General features: G+C 43.7%; 1 protein-coding gene across 4 annotated transcripts in view; it reads left to right on the plus strand.

Annotated features, from left to right (window-relative positions):
- Positions 1–8,107: 8,107 nt before the first annotated feature.
- The window catches only part of LOC136588375 (leucine-rich colipase-like protein 1), a 73,073-nt gene continuing 63,045 nt past the window's right edge, over positions 8,108–18,135 (plus strand). The window contains exons 1-3 of one of the 4 annotated variants that reach the window (XM_066587534.1): positions 8,128–8,268; positions 12,121–12,243; positions 15,616–15,738. In XM_066587534.1, coding sequence (XP_066443631.1) covers positions 8,188–8,268; positions 12,121–12,243; positions 15,616–15,738 — 327 coding nt within the window. In that variant the 5' untranslated portion in view covers positions 8,128–8,187. Of the gene's footprint in view, positions 8,269–12,120; positions 12,244–15,615; positions 15,739–18,135 lie in introns of all 4 variants that reach the window. The other 3 variants (XM_066587544.1, XM_066587560.1, XM_066587552.1) reach the window with 3 other exon arrangements.

The following is an 18,135-nucleotide window of genomic DNA, read 5'->3' on the forward strand; positions in this document are numbered from 1 at the left end:
GAAACGTTTTTTTTTTTTTTTCAATAGCCCCCCCGTTCGGCGCGAGACAAACCCGATGCAGGGGTTAAAAAAGAAAACCGGATAGTGCTTACCTGAATCCCCGCACTCCGGTGACTTCTTACTTACCTGGTGAAGATGGCCGCCGGGATCTTCACCCTCGGTGGACCGCAGGGCTTCTGTGCGGTCCATTGCCGATTCCAGCCTCCTGATTGGCTGGAATCGGCACGTGACGGGGCGGAGCTACGAGGAGCCGCTTTCCGGCACGAGCGGCCCCATTCAGAAAAGAAGAAGACCGGACTGCGCAAGCGCATCTAATCCGGCGATTAGACGCTGAAGATTAGACGGCTCCATGGAAACGAGGACGCTAGCAACGGAGCAGGTAAGTGAATAACTTCTGTATGGCTCATAATTAATGCACGATGTATATTACAAAGTGCATTAATATGGCCATACAGAAGTGTATACCCCCACTTGCTTTCGCGGGACAACCCCTTTAAGCACGACATTACATCAGCTGTGATGGGCACTGCAATGGGATATATTTATGTACCGCCGGTGGGTTCCAGGGAGCCACCCATGCTGTGGGTCCACAGGGAGTTGTAAATGCATCTGTTTCCACTTCAAAAGAACCCCAGTCTGACTGGGGCCGCAGACGCAACATCAGAATTAAAGGCCTCGCTGAATCTGTCACATCTGAATCCCTCAGAAATATGGCCACATCCATGTTCTCCGATCTACTAGGTGAGGAACGTGCCAAATTGATCACTATCGAAAGGATACACAGAGCACTCAGGCCCAAACCAAGAGCGGGAGATCCCCCAAGGGATGTAATTTGTGGTCTCCTCTCCTTCAATGACACACAGGCAATCCTGACGGCCTCCAGAAACAGAGACCAAATAAAATATCAAGATGATGACATCCAGTTATACCAAGACCTAGCACCTTCCACCCTCGCAAAAAGAAGACAACTGAAACCCCTTCTTGAGGTGCTTAGAGCAAAAAATCTGCAATACACATGGTTGTTTCCATTTGGACTGGCGATACTTAAAGATGGCAAACGCATTACCATACATACACCAACAGATCTAGAGAAAGTCTGGAAGGCACTGAACATAGAACCAATTCAGGTCCCTTCATGGATGCCTCTAGGAGAAAAAGAAGAATACAAGAAAACAGAAAAACAGACACCCTGGAAGGAAGTGTCACGCTCTAAATCGCCAAAGAACAGACGCTCCAGAGCCAGACTCGAATTTCAGCAACTGCGACCTGCAGAAACTCATACCCCGAAAGATCAATGAAGTTCTCGCATGAAATGAGAATATGGCACAGTAAAAGGACCGACTTGTCCTGACATATGTCAGTAACAGAACGTTCTCTTCACATATACCCTGTTGATTGTTTACATTGTCTTCAGACAATGCCCATTTCTTCTCGCATTTTTATTGGACTCCTTTCATAGCCAGAGACTTCAGAAAGACGTCCGCACTATGAATAGGCCTCTTCCTCCTGGAGAAGAGACTCGACCGGAAAATGACGCCGAGCAACAGTTGATGAGTATCAATGCCTATTTATATCTGATGCAATTGTTGAAATAGCCTCCCCCGTCTGAGGACATTTTTTCTCTCTTCCCCCGGCTTGGGTAGTTGGCTTGGGCGCACTCGTGGGGGCATATTCCCCCTGCGGTGCGCCTGACCCTCCTAGACGACCCGGTGGCGGGCGGACGCTACTGAGTAAGGTCGAGGCGCTGAAATAATCGCCAAGACATGCCTGTGAGCCTCTGTCTCTCCTTGTATGGGGGGTGACGGGGGGGTCACACGTTATTTTCTTTTTTCACTTAAAATGTATTACCTAAGCTGTTTAGTTATGTTGTCTTAGAAAGCTTAGAACACAGATGGAATATAAGAAACTTAGCAGTTTAGACAAGTTCAAAGTTTAATGTATTTGCTTACTGCTTTATGTGGGGCACAATTTATTCAGAACAAACTACACACCAATACCACTGACCTTTTCCCTGTCAGACTGTGTAGCATCACATCAAACCTGGATTATATCCCGGGCATATACTGCAAGTTAAGGTTTTCCCTCTTTACAACCCCCCCCCCCCCCATCTAAATCCCAGACCAAAACACACTCATCCTCAAAGAACATCTAAATACCGAAAGAATCTAGCACCAACACAAAACTCCACAATACAACACCAAATGGCTGAAGAAATCAACATCGCCACTTTTAATACTAAAGGATTAAATTTACCCCAAAAAAGGAGCCAAGTCATGTGGCTTTTAAAAAAGCTAAAAGCACAACTAGTATTCTTACAAGAGACACACCTCAAAGGCGAAAGAATACCCAAGTTCCCAAAAAGACCATTTGACAAATGGCACTTCAACAATCACCCCACGAGCGCATCTAAAGGAGTAGCCATAGCACTCCACTCTTCTATTCCATTTATTCTAGAAAATAAACTTGTAGATTCAGAGGGCAGAATGCTTTTCTTAAAAGGCAAATTATACACTGAAACAATCACTTTAGCGAATCTTTACGCACCAAATAAAAATCAGATCCCCTGGCTATTAGAAGCTCTAAATAAACTTAAAATATTTGCAGAAGGAAAAATAATTCTCGGAACTGATCTCAACCTTACTTTAAACCCTATCTTAGACTCTTCCTCTGGGAGATCCCAAATACCCCAAAAAGCAAGGAAAAAACTTCTACATGCATTACAAGAGATCCAAGTCATAGATACCTGGAGGACATTTAACCCATCAACCAAAGATTACTCCTTTTACTCACAGGTACACAAAACACACCAAAGAATAGACTACCTTTTTATGTCCTCATCTCTAATGCACCAAATAAAGAATCCCAGTATAGGAAACATAACAGTCTCCGATCATGCCCCAGTAACAGCATCTCTCACCCTAAGGGGATCAACACGCAAAAGCTGGAGTTGGAGATTAAACGAGGCACTTATAGAAAACCAAGAAGTAACCGAAACCATATCGAAAAACTTAGAATTTTTCTTCAAAGACAATATCCAGTCTTTTGACAAACACCCTTTAGTGTGGGAGACCCACAAGGCGTACATTAGAGGCCTTTTTATATCATTAGGCGCAGCACATAAAAAACGCAATCAAAAAGTCATCGACGACCTACTCACACAAATATCCTCTCTAGAGCAAAAATCAAAACAAAAAAAGGCACAAGAAGCCCAAACAAAATTAACAGAATTAAGAGAGCAACTGAAAGACATACTTAACAACAAATTCGCAAAATCTATGCTCTACTTTAAACACCAGCTTTACTCACATGGCAACAAGGGAGGCAGACTCATGACCTCATTAATTAAAAAAGCCAAAAGTAAAACACATATATCCAGCATTACAGATCACATGGGAAACACGCACAACAATTCCACCAAAATAGCCCAGATCTTTCAAGAATTCTATAAAGAATTATATAACTTAACCCCTTAATGACGCAGCCATTTTTCGTTTTCCATTTTCGTTTTTTCCTCCCCCCTTTAAAAAAATCATAACTCCTTTATTTATCCATCCACGTCACTGTATGAGGGCTTGTTTTTTGCGGGATGAGTTGTATTTTTCAATGGTGCTATTTAAAGTACCATATAATGTACTGAAAAACTTTTAAAAAATTCTAAGTGGAGTAAAATGGAAAAAAAACGACATTTTGCCATCTTTTAGTACGTCTTGCTTCTACGGCGCACAAATGGCAACAAAAACGACATGATAACTTTATTCTATGGGTCGGTACGATTACTACGATGCCAAACTTGTTTAGGTTTTTTTTTACTATACTCCTCTTTTTTTTTTTTTAAAGACATAAAATTTTTTTCAATTATTTTCTGTCGTCATTTTGTGCGCGCGATAACTTTTTTATTTTTCCGTCGACGTAGTTGAGCAAGGTCTCATTTTTTGCGGGATGTCCTGTAGTTTCTGATAGTACCATTTTGGAATACATATGACTTTTTGATCGCTTTTTATTGCGTTTTTTATTGGAGACAGGGTAACTAAAAAAGTGCATTTCTGGCGTTCTTCATTTTTTGTTTCGGACGACGTTCACCGTGCGGGAAAAATTATGTGCTACTTTGATAGATCGGACTTTTACGGACGCGGCGATATTAAATACATATTTTTAATTTATTATTTAGATTTTTTAATAATAGATATGGCAAAAGGGGGGTGATTTAAACTTTTACAACTTTTTTTTTTTTTCAATTAAAAAAAAACTTTATTGATTCTTTTTTTTACTTTACTTTGAAGTCCCCCTGGGGGACTTTAAGATGCGATGCTTTGATCGCTCCTGCAGTATGACGTAATGCTATAGCATTACGTCATACTGCTTTTTGACAGGCAGCCTATGAAGCCACCCCACGGGGACGGCTTGATAGGCAGTCTGCTAAGGCAGCCCTGGGGCCTTTCATTAGGCCCCCGGCTGCCATGATACGTGCAAGGCTCCCCCGATCTCACCGCGGGGGGGCCGCGCGGGACTCCCGAACATCGTTCGGGGGATTTAAATGCCGCTGTCAGAATTGACAGCGGCGTTTAAATGGTTAATAGCCGCGATCGGCCGCGCGGCCGCTCGCGGCTATTGCCCGCGGGTGTCAGCTGTTATAAACAGCTGATGCCCGCACTGTATGAAGAGAGGTTGCCACGCAACCTCTCTTCATACATACCCCGACGCTCCATGACGTACCAGGTACGTCATTGGTCGTTAAGGGGTTAAACAATTCAGATAACCACAAAAATGAAGACAAAAAAGAAAAAATAGAGAAACTCCTATCCTCTTTAACTCTCCCCGAACTGAGCAGCAACGAAGCCTCTGAATTAGCAAAACCAGTCACCATCGAAGAACTGACACTAATACTAAATAGCTTCCCTTTACACAAAAGCCCAGGCCCAGATGGCCTCCCTCTGGTATACTATAAAAAATTCTCAGAAATATTATTACCACAACTAGTCTCCACGTTTAACGCTCTATTGAGTGGAGCACAGCTGCCCAAACAAACTCAAGAAGCTTTTATTACATTGATACATAAAGAGGGGAAAGACTCCCAACTATGTGGCAGTTATAGGCCTATATCTTTATTAAACCAAGATATTAAAATATGGGCTAAACTACTTTCCAGCAGAATTAATAAAATCACCCCAAAATTAATACATGAAGAACAATCAGGATTCGTGGCGGGACGCGAAGGTAAAGACAATTCAATTCGTCTCCTACACATTATAAAATACGCACAACAAAAAAAAATCCCACTAATATTCCTAGGCATTGACGCGGAAAAAGCCTTTGACCGCGTAGATTGGTCTTTCATGCACGCCGTGCTAGAAAAATTCAACTTCCCACCTACATTAATTCAAGCAATATTCACACTATACTCGAATCCTAGTGCAAAAATAAAAGTGAATGATATATTCTCGCCAACTTTTTCAATCACCAACGGCACTAGGCAGGGCTGCCCCCTGTCCCCTACCCTATTCATACTTACACTGGAAATTTTGCTACAGATGGTAGGACAGAGTAATGAAATCAAAGGAATAGAACTGGACCACTACTCAATAAAAACAGTAGCATTTGCTGATGACATACTTTTCATCCTAACAAACCCAGAAGAAAGCCTCGCTAAAATTAACAAAATATTACAAACATACAGCTCAATTTCGAACTTTAAAGTAAATGTTTCAAAATCTACTATATTAAACATTACCATCCCGCCATCAGCCGCAAAAAAACTCAAATTAATCTCTCCTTTTAGCTGGGCTGAAACCCATATAGAATATTTAGGGATCCTCATAACAAAAACCCTAGAAAACCTATATAACAAAAACTTCGCTCCCCTAACAGAAGAAATAGTAGCACTTCTTCGAACATATGACCTGCCATTCCTTACTTGGTTTGGCAGGAAAAATCTGATCCAAACATATATCGTACCTAAAATACTGTACAAACTACAAATGATACCGATCCACTTGCCAAGCTCCTTTTTCAAACGCATTAAATCATCACTCTCCAGATTCCTATGGAACAGTAGAAGACCCAGACTTTCACATAAACTCCTAGCCCAGAGAAAAGAGCATGGAGGCATAAACCTCCCAGATATGGAACAATATTATAAAGCAATACAGCTCAACAGATGGCTGGAATTAATCAAACCCTCAAAAAACCTAATTGTAAGTGCACTAGCACAAGCGTCATATGGAAAATCCCTCAAAGAAGATCTATGGCGCCCCCCTCATAAAACCCACATTAAACCCCCCCCCCCCCACGACCTTCTCTTGAAAGGAATATGCGAAACATGGGCTTCGCTTCAAAAAGAAATAGCTCCCCATCCATCCCCCATAGCACCTCTGTCCCTTGTACCAGAGTACCTAGATATGGATTTAGACAAACACACTAAACAGGTCTGGAGTAACCTAGACAAACTTTCAATAGCAGACCTTTGGTCCCAACGAGACCTTAAAAACACACATCTAACTGAAAAACTGCTAGCTTCAATACCGGGCCTTCGACTCAACCAACTTCAAACCCTACACATAACCAAAATCTTCGACAAATTCAATAAAAGGTTCCCATCGACACGTCCTCTTACAGATTTTGAGAAAAATGTCGAAACTCGAACTATTCAAAGTAGAAAATTAGCTCTCCTAAAAAAGAAATTCATAACCCATCAAGAAACATCTAGACCAGCATACATCAGATCCTGGGAGATGGAGCTCGGAATTAACTTATCAGACAAAGAGGTGAAATTCATATTGAACAACTCACACGGATATTCTAGATGCACCAAATTACAAGAGAACCACTATAAGCTTATCCCTAGATGGTATAAAACCCCTGAGTGGCTTTACGCATATAAACTCTCTAACACAAATCTGTGCTGGAGATGTAATGAGCATGTAGGCTCCTTTATACACATATGGTGGTCATGTCCACGAATTAGGCCCTTTTGGAGCCAAGTCGAAAATAAAATACGCGAAATAACCCGCAGATCATTTGCTCTCCACCCGGAACATGTGTTCTTAGCAAAACCGTCAGCAACCTATAAGCCCTCAAAAACCATTCTGATTACTCACCTCATATCAGCAGCGGAAGCTATAATCCCTCTAGCATGGCTTCAACCAACAGCTCCCACTTACACGGAATGGATAGCGAAGGTAAACGAAATTTGCCACTTCGAAGAAATGACAAGCTGGTCATGTAGAACACACGAGCAATTCAAAAAAATATGGGGCCAATGGCCAGGCACCCCCTCCTCTACATCCCACTAAATGGCATACAGTCTCTTTAGCTACAATTTAATTAATTTAATTCAAACAGAACTTGCATATCTCACTCGTCTCATGATTTTCTTTTGGAGTTAGAGGTTATAATATAATAATAGATGTTCTCCCCCCCCCCCCCCCTCCCTTCCACACACCCTTCCTATCTTCACCTTTTTCACCATCCCAACCTCCGTTAAAGAAAAAATAATCAAGAAACGTTTTGCTTCTGTAACAATTAACATTGTTCAACTATTTTTCTCTGTAACAAATGTTTATTACAACCCTGTCGGTTGAACTTGTACATGCCTTTCTTGAATAAATAAAGAATAATTAAAAAAAAAAAAACATTAAAAATAAGCCAGGGGGCATTATTTTTTGGAGAGGAGATCAGGCCAGGGACACTATTATTAGGCTACATTCACAAATACAGACCTATCTTGAAATGGGCATCAAAAACAACATTCACATGGGGCGCAAAATGCTGCTGAGTATTGGCAACAAATTCTGCAGCTTTCTGCATCCAAAACAGTCAAAATCGGCTTCAATGAGGATTTTGACTTGAAATCAGCTGCGCACCTAGCTTTTAATAGAAATACATTTCTGGTATACTGTCATTACATGTGATATGAGTTCACGTGGCCATAAAGCATCACATATTTGTTTTCCCATCATAGAGATAGTCAAGAATATTTAAACTTTACTAACTGGAAGAGCAGGTTGGATGCAGCGTGGGACAGTAAGCTCCGGGCGGTTTACATTCTTCCTAATCATAAGACTTTCTGACATGTGGCTGAGAGAAGTATTTACCTGCCATCTGCACCCAGCATCCTCCAGTCTCCTTGTCTCCACTTACAGGCTTGCTGTAAACGTTCAAGTCGTGGTCATACCTTTCATCACTGCAGATATGGCCCAACATCGGATTATGACCATCCTGCTGTTTGTGTGCCTATCGCTCTGCTTTGAGGTCGCACAGTCTAGATTGAAGGTAAAGTAAATTCTTTATCAGATTTTGTATTTTACACATTGTATATTTGCAATTATATAGATAGTTCAGGCTTCTATATTTAGATTCTCTCTGTGTTAACAATAGGGAACATTTATTACAAAAAGCTGAGAAAAGAAATTATATATACACCCCGACAGAGGCTGGAGAAGCATTTCTAAGGGCCCCTGCACACTGGCGTGAGTAATGCATGGCACAATATTGCTCTCACAAACCTTCCAAAACTCCTGAATGCAAGGCATTTTCACATGAAAGCAGCCTTGCATCCCCGTGGGCCTGAAGAAATCCCCCATAGCAAGGAGAGAAAAGGAGGTGGAGCTACAGGGATCTCCTAAAAATCTCCTTATATTTGGAGATATAGGGGGCAGGGCTAGAGGGCTTGCCGGATAGCGGGGTAAGGCTACATCCCTTTGGCCCTGCTCCTCTCTTGACTAGAGAGAAATCACTATAAAAACCCCATCTAGCCCAGCTCCCTATCTCTCCAAATATAGGGAGATCTCTAGGAGATCCCCTGTAGCTCCACCCCCTCCCTCTCCTCTCTATGGAGGATTCATTCAGCCCCGCAGGAATGCAAGGCTGTTTTGCGATCTTCTCCCATTGATTTCAATGGGGCTGGTGCTGCTGCCGGCCCCATTGAAAACAATGGGCGATATTGCTAAGAGAAAGTCCATGCTGCAATTTGTTTTCTGCATAGCACCGTAATGCAGGTAAACATTACAGACGTTAATAAACACATTCAAAAGAATGGGTTTCATATTTATGCAAGATTGTAATGCACAAATCCACTAGGAATTTGTTTTGATGGAGAAGTAGTAGATGGAAGCACAGAGGGCAAATAATGCTGGAGGCTCAGTATATTGCATTTATATATCTTTGTAGAATGTCTTGGACTCCGTGTCCATGTAGCTTATAATGCTGGAGGTATCAAAACCCGTGTGGAGATTGTCATGCAGTGCAGAATTTAAATCCACGGAATGACAATTAAGGCACTGGATACGCTGCGGAATCCACCTCTAATAATGCATTCCACACCAAAATCTGCATTAAAATCTGCATCAAATTTCTTACCAAATGGTGCCGTTTTTGGTATGGATTTTCTGCTGTGGAATGTTCGCTGCAGATATTCCCCAGCCAATACACCCCATGTAGATATAGCCTTTGGGCTTTTATCCACTAGCGTTTTTTTTAACTCTGCAATTTCGCAGCGATTATTTTTATTTTTTCCCCCAATGAGACTTTCTAATGTTAAAATCGCATCACACAAAAAACACAAATTTGTGCAACACGATTTTTGTGCGATGCAATTTTAACATTAGAAAATCCCATTGAAAAAAATGCAGCGAAATTGCAGCGTTAAAAAAACACTAGTGGGTAAAAGCCCTTACTGTAGAGGCAAAAGGCACAATGAGGGGAGTGTAAGCGCAGCAGCGGTCCTGAAGGTGAGGGACAGATCTCCGTCAGGAACTAGTGGAGGCAATGGGACAATTAGGGAAAAAAAAACTAGATGCATACATTGCAAAGTGCCCCCAATGGATGTATTTGTCATGCGCCACATTTATTATGACAGCTAGAAACTTTTTACACCTCACAAAATAGTTTTGAAAAGTGTGTAGAAATTTTTGGTATTAATTGATTAAATGGCTATAAGGGCAGTTTCACAAGGGCGACACAATCGAGCAATTTTCTTACGATGCGATGTATGTGAAGCCCATGCTTTCCTATGGATTCCTTCACAATAGTGATATTTTGTAGGCTGCTACATTGTGGGAGAAATATTTGTGGGTTGCTGAATATTCCCATGATTTGCGATGTTTTTTAGCCCATGTTTCCCTATGGAGCCTTCCTATGTGTTGCATCATGCAGTGCGATGCAACTTTTAAAGCAGGAAATCCTACTATGTCCCCTAACATAAGCCCTAGCTGCAGTAAAAAAAAAAACACGCTATATCACCTAAGAGGCGCTGTCCTGTCCGGCATTGCCACTCTTCTCCTCTGAAGATCCAGCTGACTTGCTTATAGTGTTCTCCCACGCTTCCTGGTCAGGAGTTCAAAATCCCCACCACCAGGAAGCGCTAGCTCTGATTGGTTCTTTGAGCTGTGGCTCTGATTGGCTGAACCACGACATTCAAGAACCAATCACAGCCATTCAATGCTGTAATTAGTTTATTGAGCACTGGCTCTGATTGGCTAAGCTTCGGAGGCTCAGATTTTGCCCCCCTGACAAGGAAATACTGGAGTGAGATTGCTCCAAATTTCCACCTTTTTTAAAAGATTGCAATTCTTAAATCTGTTTAAAAACTTTATTTCACTCAAACCCGGCCTCCTTTTCCAGATATTTTTGAGAAGTGGCGTGAGAGGTGTAACTTCTGTTCTTTATAACACAAATCAATAGTAAATTTGTTTAAACTGAGTTGCACCAAAAAGTGATACTCATGCAGAGTTCTGGTGCATGGCCAGTAATAAATGTGTCCCAGCATCAATCGTTCTGCCCCACAGTGTGTAAATGCGGAGGCTACATTTTTCTCTATATTTGCGCCTTACGTATATGGCATATTACTCCAAAATATTGTCTAATAATCTGTGGGGCACATTTGTTAACCACAAATAAGAGCCATTTGTGCCTTTTACAACATTTTGAAAACTGGACTATAGAGTGGGTGTGGCTTACTGCTTGGCCATTTATGACTGAATTTTTTTTTTTTTTTTAAGTAGCAAATCTCAGTCCAATAGACAGATGGTCAAAAAACCAGATAAACATCTCTAGGCATTTAAGAAATCATCAAGTGTATCTACATTATATCGTATTTTGATCAAATCTGTCTCATATAATGACAATGTTGCTTCCAGCAAAACTGACTTCTAAGAATTCCCTCATAGCAAATGTCCCCAGCAAAGGCTCAGACTGGCCGCCTGGAAACCTTTTGGACCGCGACAATAAACGCACCCCATATAACAAAATGCGCACTGAACACTTCAATTCATTGTCACAAGATGACGGTTGTGATATAGAAACTGGCAGGCTGCCAGCCATATTGTTGTGTGTGTCAGACCTTAGACCTATCTCAGCTCTCTATAATCCCATGTGGGCCTGTGGCCTTTTGAATATTCACATTTAGAAAGGCAATTCTCCGACATTTCCCTAGGTAATAGGGAATAAGCCCTTCCGTTCTTCTGGCTCCACCTGTCTGTTTGGTTTACAATTAGCATGAGGATACCAAATTGTGTGACCATTTACTTGTTAATGAAGTCTAAGGAAAATCATTCACCTAGGAGCTGGGTTCTCACAGATATTCTGGCTCCAACATTCAAATTAGAGGAACATTTTTTAATGAGGATTATTAGTCGTTTGAAGACCCAAGTCAACATGAAGTAGAATTTCAGAATCGGGTGGGCCAGCTCAAAACACATCAAAACTCATTGGAGTGCAGGGCCCAGAACACCCCAAATGGCATGGCTGCGTACCTGGTTATAATTTACGTGTCACATTTTGTATCGCTGAATAGGTAAAATCATGGCTGTAAATATGCCAGGCATATATTCCCAATCAGGGGCACTGCTTATCTCGTGGGGAGGGCAGGCATGTGGCAACAAGATCAGCAGGAAGTCCAGGGTGCTGCATACATCCAGGGAAATCTTTTATAAAAGCTCCTTTCGCAGAGACTTCAGTGACATGCAGTAGATTCTTCATGGAATCCGGGAGGTCGCTCCTCCTTCTGGGAACCTTAAGGACATTCCGGGTGACAAGTATGAATCGCCTTTACATCCTGCTGTGACATAAATGTGAAACCTTATAAACAAATTCACTAAACATTTATTTCTTGTGTTTTACATCTAGAAGGATGGAGACCCATGTATATATAGTGCTGATTGTGGGAGCCGGTGTTGCCACAGAGATTCCCCTAAGGGCTCTGGGAAATGTGTCCAAAAATCCTCGCCAGGTGTGAGATGCTACGGCCCGGTGAGTACCTGTAAGCCGCTGTTGTACTGGTTTCTCTCCCATGCACTCAGTATAAGGGCTCATTTTCACGGACGTATGCATAAAATGTGTGAGTCGGGGTATCGCTGTGTATATGGTATGCACTACGTGCGGGTAAGATAGGGCAGGCCCATCTTTTCGCAAAAGTACAAATAACAGCCGGGAAAAGAGGTGGTGAAAATGAAACCACTGAAATCCCATAGAGATCCGTGGTTTTGTTTTGTCCCGTTAAAAGGCAGTAAAAGCGGAAAAAAACACGATCATCTGAATCCGCTCTAAAATAAACCATGCTGCATATTTTTTTACATGTGTTTTATGCACCATGAATAACACCAGTGTGAGTGGGACATGCGAAAATCAATGTATTTGAATTGCTACGATGCCCCGGGTATTATGCTGCGTAATACGCAATTCCAATATGGTCGTGTGAATGAGCCCTAATTTCTTGTTAAGATGGGCTTTAAACTAACAGATCCGTGAAATCCTTCCAATGTGAAACTGCATGAGTGAGAATTCCCACTGGATGACCTGCAGCTCGGATCGCAGAGCATTTAATACAAATTCAAAGTAATGCTGATTAAGCCGCAGATTTGGGTGCTGAATCTGTGCCCAATTGTGCAACTATATCTAACCATGTGAACGCAGCCGGAGGGCCTTCTGTCTGTTTGAGGGTTTATTCAGACAACCGTATATCGGCCGCGTATTCACGCCGGCCGATGTACGGCATCCCTCTCTGCAGGGTGAGGAGGCTGGAAGAGCCAGGAGCAGTGCACTGAGCTCCCGCCCCCTCTCCGCCCCTCTGTATTATTTGCAATAAGGGGAGACAGGATTGGGGTGGAGTTAATTCCTGGAACTTAGCCCCGCCCCTGTCCCACCTCCTCTCATTGCAAATAGTACAGAGGGACGGATAGGAGGCAGAGGGGGTGAGAGCTCAGAGCACTGTTCCTGGCTCTTCCAGCCTCCTCCTCCTGAAAAGAGAGGTGCCGTATATTGGCATGCCAAGATCAGTCGGGGAGCCACCAGTACCAGCCTCACCCCTACCAGTATGCGCAGGCATATGATGGCCAAGCACCCCACAAGGTGGGACGAAGGCCGTTCACCGCCTCCGGGTCACACCACTGCCTCTCCCCCTGCGCCCCAACCTGCCACTCAGATCCAACCCCCCTCTCAGGACACAGGAACGAGCGCCTCCCAGCCTGCACCAACACCCTCACCTCTGCTATTCTCGGCCCCATCCAGCAATGACTCTCAGTCAGTGCAGCATTCATCTGTCGCTAGCGCAAGCCTTGGAGCGCAAGCGCAAATACGCCGCCACGCACCCGTGGTCTTCCCATCACGGTGTTCTACCTATCTGGCCCGAAAAGCAACCCAGACTAACTACAGCATGGCGTGTGTGGCGCAGCCAACATGTATTTCCTCTCACGTAACTTCAGCTATCCGGGGCACTGCAATGGGATTTCTTTCCGTACCGTCTGTGTGTTCCTGCTAGCCACCCATGCAGCGGGTGCACACAGCCTTGCCATAGCGGAGTTGTACCTGCCTGGCATTTAAAAAAAAACCAGAAGGTCTAGGGCATGGCATGTGGGCCGCAGCCAACATGTATTTCCTCTCACGTAACCTCAGCTATCCAGGGCTCTGCAATGGGATTTCTTTATGTACCGTCTGTGTGTTCCTGGGGGCCACCCATGCTGCGGGTGCACACAGACTTCCCATTGAGGTGTTTTACCTGTCTGTCCCCAAAACACTGACATACTTGGGTAGGGTGCAGAGTGCAGATGGTTTACCCCTTGCGTTGTCGATGATGTATCCAACACCCAAACAGAATGAGTAGTGTGTGGACACATGGAGTCCCCATTGGACACAGGGTCGTGCAGGGGGTTGAGCAGCATGTAACCCAGGAGAAGAGGCAGCGGTGTGTCCCACAGGTAGTGATTTTGCTTGGTTGGAGGTAGTGTGGTGCTTAGCTAAGGTATGCCTTGCTAATGAGGGTTTGTCCGAAGTAATAATTGTTAGGGGGGGGGCACTCTTGCCGCTATTGTGGCTTAATAGTGAGACCTGGGAGCCTGAGATGCAGCCCAGCATGTTACTCCTCGCCTGCCCTATCAGTTTCTGTGTCGTTTCCATCACTTTTGTAGGTTTTGCAGATTTTCACAAATGAAAACCTTAGTGAGCATCGGTCATATACAAAAATGCTTGAGTCGCCATTGACTTAAATGGGGTTTGTTACTCGAAACAAACTCTCAAGCATCGCGGAAAGCTCGACTTGAGCAACGAGCACCCGAGCATTTTGGTGCTCGCTCATCTCTAGTCAGTGATCATTAGTTGGTTGATGATACTTTGACAGGTTACTATGACTTGTAACAGGGTGAGAGGTGTGGTCTGGAGTGGAAGGTATGTGTCACAGAGGTTATTAGCCTCTGTGATGTAGTTTGGTCCTCTTTTACTCCAGGCCAGATCTTACAACCAGTCCAGCATGCCATTTAAGGAGACAGGTGGAAGTTAGAGAGAGGTGTGTGTGCCTGGGAGATTCAGGCTGCAGTTAAATAGTGAGTTCCTTTGTGAGCAGAAAGGCGCTGTGGACGAGGCGCTGCGTGGTTCTAGCAGGACCCCTGGGGTAAGCCTGCCCTTGGACTAGAGTCTGAAGATACTGAAGGCAAAAGGACCAGCTGCGTTCTGGACATCCACAGATCTGTGCAAACCTATGGACTTGTATGGTCTCCTCAGCTGAGGATTTACTCGCTTCACCTACGGACTGTGGACGGTTAAACTTGAAAAGAGACTTTGTTGATGCCATCATTTATTATTTCTCTGGAGACCCAGTCATCTATGTTTTCTGTTAAAGATTATATGAATAAACCCAAACAAGAAGAAAAGTGACCGTTTGGTGGGCTCTTTAACCCCCGCTGTGCTACAGACTGTAATTATCATTTTATAGCTCAAAGTAAATACTGATAATGAGACCATATCAGTATCTGTCCTACAGACATGTAGGACTTATAATCTTTATCATTCTTTGTGGTTTTCCAATTTGTCCATAAAATATGTTGGCCGTCTGTGACTTTTACAGATAACTTGTTCAGAAAAAATAAATAAAATTCAGCTTGGCAACCCTGAAGTGAGATAAGCAGGAAGTCTGCATGTCCCTGACTGCCTGCCATATATCCAGCCACCAGGGCCTTACAATATTTGTCTGGGCTCCTTTCAAGAGGTTTCAGTGACATTGGGCAAATTTGACAACCCTGTCATAAATCTGGGCGTTCTCCCCTTTGTCTGGGAGGCACACGGACATTATGGGAGAGTTAACAAGCATGTAATAATCTTCACTACCTTCTATTTTGTCTGTTTTACATTTAGAACACTGGAGAGCCATGTTTTCGCAGTCACCAATGTAACAGCGGGTGTTGCATGCCTAGCGGCTCCATGTACAATGCAGTATGTGAACTAAAACATGACAAAACCCAGGGATGTATTGGTCCGGTGAGTACCTGCATGCAGCTGCTGTTTTGGTTCTCATCCACACACAGAATAAAGTGCTGCTTACACTGGCACAATCGCCTGCCTCTCAGACCCCTGGAATTAGCGCATAAAATAATAAATAAAGAGCATATTCCCTAACCCTGATGGTGGGTTAAGGGATCTCAAAAGGGTTCTTTTTGCAGGAGAGGCTTTTCGGATCCCTAAAAGCTCCAACACACTTGTATTTTTTTAACGCTGTGTTTTTTTAACACGAATGTCAATGGGACTTTCTAATGTTAAAAACTCATCGCACAAAAATCACAAAGCACAAACTTGCGATGCGTTTTTAACATTATAAATTCGCATTAAAATTTGCTTTAAAAAAAACGCAGCGTTAACCCTTTCCAATCCATTTATTTTTTCTCATTCATGAATGAGAAAAAATACATTCTCCCTTCACCCTCCTGATCTGACAGAGTTCAGGAGGGTGCCGATGCTCACATCATCATCGGGGGAATGCGGAAGTAATATTCCCGCATTCTTCCTTCAGCCTCCCGGCTCGGCGATCATGTGACAGCTGACGTCAGGTGACACCCGGCGGTCACACGATCGCTGGGCGGAATCTCTGTGCATTACATAGCGCTAAATGAGCGCTATGTAATGTGTAAAGGAGAAGGCAGAAGGGGTTAAAACCCCTTTCTGCCTTCTCCTCGGGGGTCCTCGATGAGGACCAGTGCAGGAGTGTATCTGCACCTAATGTGTCTAACGATTGGGTGCAGATGCACCCCTGCACTGCAGTGTCAGGCTTCTCCCGACATCACAGGTATGGAGGAAAATGATGATGTCGGGACAAGCGCGACATTGGATTGGAAGGGGTTAAAATAGTGCGTGGGATCCCTAAAAGTTGAACACAAGAGTTCCCAAGGGTGTAAATTATAGGAATGATCTACTCTATATATACTGATCACTTGCAGCATTCATATGTGATACATATGAGGTTAAAATCTACACCTGACTGGAGTCTTCTGTATGCTTTGAGATGTATATGGGGCTCCCACTATATAGGGATGATACATAACAATTGCTCATTGCACACATGCAAAAAAAAACAACTTTTTCTTTCAATTTTTTTTTCTTTCTTCTTTTTATATTTGATAGAAGCCAACAATATATTATGACATTTCTACTGACCCTAGTTTAATACAAGGGCATATATTACTATAGTATTTTGCTTTATATACAGCAATTCCCTGTTACACCCATGCATGATGCACAAGGGTTTTTATTTCATAACAGATGGGAGCCTCTGTCATACATGAAGGCACTTCCCTTGCTTTAAGGGCTTATTCAGAAGACCGTATATCGGCCGGGTATTCACCCCGGCCGATATACGGCGTCTCTCTCTGCAGGGGGAGGAGGCTGGAAGAGCCTGGAACAGTGCTCTGAGCTCCCGCCCCCTCTCTGCCTCCTCTCCACCCCCTCTCCGCCCCTCTGCACTATTTGCAATGAGAGGAGGTGGGATGGGGCGGGGCTAAGTTTTGAGAATTAGAACTTGGAGTTTTTCTTTCATTTTGGGGGCGTGGTCTGGATGGAGCCGATGGTGGACGTGCTCTGAGCAGCTCCGCTACCAACATCAGCCAAAAGAAACTTACAGCCAGCTGAGGCCATTAAAAATCTACACAGAAAGGTGAGAGAAGCTTACCTCCACTCGATGATGTCCAGAAAAAGAACGGGGAAGCCTGGTCCGAAGCGCCTTACAGACTTTTACCCAGCGCGTGGCCCTGAAGAAGAGGGAAACAAGATGGAGGCGTCTTTATGCAGTGCGGAGAGAGAGTGGGAGATGGAGGTGGCTGGACCGGAGGACACTGCAGAAAGAAGCAGCGGGTAAGCTAAACACACCGAGCCCCTCATCGCCGCTACCTGGTCACCGCGACATCTTCATACCTCCCCCTTCATGGTCTCGGAGTCCTACAGAGAAGCAGTTGGAGGTGTGGGAAATGGCTGATCACCGGAGCGCAGCAGAGGAGGAGGGAAGCACTGGGGAGATGTCACCATCTTCTCCCCCGCAATTAATACCAGGCTCAGAAAAGAGAAGCATATGCTCACTTAAGGAGAGCCCAGAGAAAAGGCGCCCCAGAAGGGAGAAATCCTCTTTTTTCCCAGACCCAGCGACATCAGAATGGTTTGGGGAAGAGGATGCTTCAGACCCTGTACTTAACATTCAGTGTTCTAACCAAACAGCCTCCGAATGTTTCATTAGAGATATGGTAATAGCTCTAAAGGGCTCAATCAGAAGAGATCTAGCTGAAATGAATACAAGGGTCAACAACACCATTGAAGAATTAGGGGACAGAGTAGATCACCTTGAGAACAAGACGGGAAAGATTACCAGCTCACACATTGAGCTTATTGATGCTC

This window comes from Eleutherodactylus coqui, chromosome 1 (genome assembly GCF_035609145.1).
Source record: "Eleutherodactylus coqui strain aEleCoq1 chromosome 1, aEleCoq1.hap1, whole genome shotgun sequence".
In the NCBI taxonomy this organism is placed as follows: domain Eukaryota; kingdom Metazoa; phylum Chordata; class Amphibia; order Anura; family Eleutherodactylidae; genus Eleutherodactylus; species Eleutherodactylus coqui.